General features: G+C 37.4%; 2 protein-coding genes across 3 annotated transcripts in view; both read left to right on the top strand.

Annotated features, from left to right (window-relative positions):
- On the top strand, positions 958-1,930 carry LOC107645857. Its single transcript, XM_016349988.1, has 3 exons — positions 958-1,299; positions 1,418-1,489; positions 1,664-1,930. The coding sequence occupies exons 1-3, from the start codon at positions 958-960 to the stop codon at positions 1,928-1,930; spliced, it is 681 nt and encodes a 226-aa protein (XP_016205474.1).
- LOC107616459 overlaps positions 2,689-4,359 on the top strand; it is a 7,026-nt gene continuing 5,355 nt past the window's right edge. For both annotated transcript variants that reach the window (XR_002358315.1, XM_016318418.2), the window contains exon 1: positions 2,689-3,329. Coding sequence is in view for 1 of the 2 variants with exons in the window: in XM_016318418.2 (XP_016173904.1) it covers positions 2,889-3,329 (441 nt within the window). In the remaining variant the exon portion in view is untranslated. The remainder of the gene's footprint in view (positions 3,330-4,359) is intronic.

The raw sequence follows: 4,359 nt of genomic DNA, 5'->3' as shown, positions 1-4,359 counted from the left end.
GTGTGTCAGTACGGCCTCTATGTCTATACTGGTGAATGGTTCACCTTCCAAGGCTTTTAAAATGGAGAGGGGTTTAAGACAAGGGGATCCACTTTCTCCTTTGTTGTTTGTGCTCGTGGTTGATGTATTACATAGAATGTTGGGGGAAGCTGTTAGGAATGGGCGCATAGCTCCATTGCTGGTCGGTATTGAATTGTCCCATCTACAGTTCGCAGATGATACTATCTTGTTTTGCCCTTCGGAGACAGAAACAATTGTGAATTATAAGAGGCTGCTGCGCTGTTTTGAGTTGATGTCTGGTTTGAGCATCAATTTTGATAAGTCGAACTTGATCCCAGTTAATTGTGATCAGGAGTGGGTAGAGCATGTCTGTGGTATTCTGGGGTGTAATCAAGCGGCGCTACCGATTCGATACCTCGGTATTTCATTGGGAGCAAACCCTCGATTAGTGAAAACTTGGAAGCCGATCATAGACAAAGTGGAAGAGAAGCTCAGCCTGTGGAAAGCAAAGGTATTAAACAAAGCAGGTAAACTAGTTCTTATTAAATCAGTCTTGAATAGCGTGCCGGTTTATTACCTCAGTCTGTACAAGATGCCAAAGGCGGTTGCTAACAAGCTCATTGCACTTCAGAGAAGCTTTTTGTGGTGTAAGGACGATGGTACTCATGGTATACCCCTAGTGAAGTGGGAGGTGGTCCAGGCCCCAAAAAAAGTTGGAGGATTGGGGGTGGGAGATGCAGTAATCAGGAACACAGCGCTGTTGTTCAAATGGTGGTGGCGTTTCTCAAAGGAGGATTGCCCATTGTGGAAGAAGGTAGTGTGTTCCTGTAATAATTTAACCCCTAATGCTATGCTATCTACTCAGACTCTCCCAGTGAAAGGGGCCCATGGAAAGACATATGTTAGTTAAATATAGCAGAACAACAGGTGAAAGAAAAACTTATTAGTGGTCTGGCGATGGAAGTAGGGAATGGAAGACGGACGCGGTTTCGGGAAGATAATTGGGTGCAAGGTGGTCCTCTTAAAGCAAGTTTTCCAAGGCTCTTCTCTATTTCAAACCAACAAGGATCAGTGATAAGGGACTGTGGGTTTTGGGATGGAGTAGAGTGGATTTGGAACTTCTCATGGAGGAGAGAGTTGTTCCAATGGGAGATGGAGTTAATTCATCAGCTTCATGAGAGGTTAAGGCCAGTGGCACTATCAACAAGGATCAGTGATAGGGGACTGTGGGTTTTGGGATGGAGTAGAGTGGATTTGGAACTTCTCATGGAGGAGAGAGTTGTTCCAATGGGAGATGGAGTTAATTCATCAGCTTCATGAGAGGTTAAGGCCAGTGGCACTATCAGCTGGCAGAGAGGATAATATTGTGTGGAAATTTGATAATAAAGAAATTTTTTCTACTAACTCTTTTCTGCAGGTGTTGCAAGCGGAGACTCTCTCGGAAGAGATTACGAGCTACAATTTCACTAGATCAATTTGGGGAGGAGTGGTACCTTCGATGATTGAGCTTTTTGGCTGATTCGTTCTAATTGGCAGGGTAAACACTAAAAAAAGGTTGAGTAGACTAGGCGTGCTTCATCAAAATGATACTTTATGCTCCCTGTGTAAAAAGAAATTGGAATATGTGCACCATTTGTTCCTTGGGTGTGAGTTTACGTGGCAGATATGGGGCGCTTGGCTCAGACACTTTGATAGACCGTGGGCGGTCCCAGGAACCATGAAAGGACTTTTTGAGAGTTGGCTTGGCATACAGAACAGAAAGAAGGAGGAGCGGCTGTTATTAGTTAGTTTCTTTGCAGTGATTTGGAATATCTTGATGGAGAGAAATGATAGAATCTTCAATAACAGAGAAGCAGGTGTTGAGCACATTCAAGAAAGGACGTTTTTGAGCTATAAAGAGTGGTCTGGTATTGATCCTTTTGGTTGTTGATAGCTCTGTCGGAGATGACCGATGTTCATCTTTATATATTTTATTTTACTTTATTTCTGTTATATTACTTTCTTGCTCCACTCCAATGTATTGAGCTTTCTTTGTTTCAAAAAAAATAAAAAAGTCACAGATTTATATGTTAATTTCACAGATTTAAAATATTATGTAATTCAATAATATTATTGTCTGAGATAAATTTTTACCAGTAATTAAGACGAAAAAAAAAAAAAGAGAGCCATCATCACTGTCAGAAAAAATTCAATAATAACATCATTTTAGATTAGTATTATGCAAACAATTCACCGATAAAAATAGTGTTAGAAATAAAAATCCACTGATAAATCATTACCAGTAATATTTATACAATTAGCGCTTATTTACAGATAAATTCAACGATAATAAAATTATGGTCGGATTTTTTTTTACGTTTTCACTGATAATTTCGACAATTTTCAACGTCTTTTATATAGGGTAAAAATTTATTCAAAAAAAATATTTTTTTTTTTACATTTATAAAATTGAAACCCACCACCATTGATTATAAAACTTAATATCTTATCACCTTAACTAAATCTATATTTATCAATATGAATAGAATATACTACAAAAAGTATTACCAAAAGATCAAAACACAAAAAATAACATAAAAAAATTAAAAAACATAACTAAATATTATACTTTTATATTCCCATACAATATTGATTATTTTCAAATTATAACACATAAATTTAGAAAAAGAAAATAAAATTAATAGACACGCTAATGAGTAATCACAACTGACAAGTATATATAAGTTCCAGACAGGAAAGGCCGAAAATAAGTTCCAGGAGTTAGATTGCCATCCTAATAAATCGGAAATTAAACCCATTCTCGATCCAAATTAAACAAAACCATCTCTTCTAACTTCTAAATTCTAGTTAATCTTCCTCCACCACTATCGATCACCTCCCCGGTGGCCATGGCGGATAGCACCACCACCATCACCGATGCCGATAATTCTTCTTCCAACAAGGAACCCCTCCTGGACCGGAGGAAACAATACAACCGCTGCGTCTCCAACGTGAACGACGAGTTCCGCACGTTCCGCTCCTACCTCCGGTGGATGTGCATGGACCAGTCGAACAACTTCACGGCGGCGCTGTCGTGGCTGGTGTTCCTCCTCTTCACGGTGGCCGTACCCGCCGCGTCACACTTCCTGCTGTCCTGCCCTTCCTGTGACTCCCACCACTCCCGCTCTTACGACAGCGTCGTGCAGGTCTCACTGAGCGGCATGGCGGCGGTTTCGTTCCTCTGCCTCACCGGGTTCGTTAAACAGTACGGACTCAGAAGGTTCCTTTTCTTTGATAAGCTCCGCGATGAGAGCGAAACCGTTAGGAATAACTACATGTTCGAACTTAATGTATGTTTCTCTCCCTCTCTCTTTTCCATTATTGCATTTTTTTTTAAAGAAAGAGCTCAGCACAATAAGACAGAGCATTTTGGATCCGTTTCAAATTGATCTGTCATTCATTCATTCACTTTCTTTCTCTAATTAGCGTGTTTATGTTTGTTTAGACATATTAATCCAATTAGAAGATAGTCGCAGTTAAGACTCTTCTACTCTGAGAGCACCTAAGAATAACTTCTCTAACGCATGAGTGCTATTTTTAACATTTCTTAGCGTGAGATTCTTGCTAATTTTGCGCTGTAATGTTGCTAAAGTCAGAGAACCATCTAGAAAGGCAGAACCCCATTTATAGTTAGTAGTAATGCAATTTCGTAAATCTTTTTTTGTATTTTTAATTGTCAATAATATTGGTAAAGGTTTAACTTAGACGGAGACATGATGAAGTGAAGAAAACTATAGCTTTAGTTTAATTTAACTTAAGTTCCAAAGAATATTAGCTAGATTACTACTGTATTACAAAAGGAAACAGCTGGAAATTTCTAAAGCGATTGAAAAAGATTGAGATAGCTCACAGTAGAAACCTTAATCCGTAATTATATGTATCTTGTTTTGACTTTGTAGTAGTATTTTTCAATCATTTGTTTTTGTAGAATGTGTCATATTTGTCAACTTTTTGGTTGTTATAAATTTATAATGAGTAAGAGCACGCTTTAAAGACTCACTTTGTCATTTAAGTATTAGATGATGAAACCTCCGGGAAAAATAAACAACACAAAGGAAAACACCTATGGAAGCTATAAAATAGGTGAAAAATGTTGAATTTAAAAAATATATATTTAATGCATATTTTAAAAATATTTAGATTTTTCTTTGTTTCTTCATAAATAATAATTTATAAATATATTTTAAATATAAATGAATAAATGAACAATTATGAACATTTTTAAGTATAAAAATAAGAGACTCGATTAGTACTACTGATTTTGAACCTATTGCCTGTACCTTTTTACTTTTTTCCTGACATACATTATTATGCAGGAAG

The sequence above is a fragment of the Arachis ipaensis genome, chromosome B01 (assembly GCF_000816755.2).
Source record: "Arachis ipaensis cultivar K30076 chromosome B01, Araip1.1, whole genome shotgun sequence".
Taxonomy (NCBI): Eukaryota; Viridiplantae; Streptophyta; class Magnoliopsida; order Fabales; family Fabaceae; genus Arachis; species Arachis ipaensis.
Note: the sequence above shows the minus strand (reverse complement) of the source record. Positions and strands in the feature narration are given on the sequence as shown.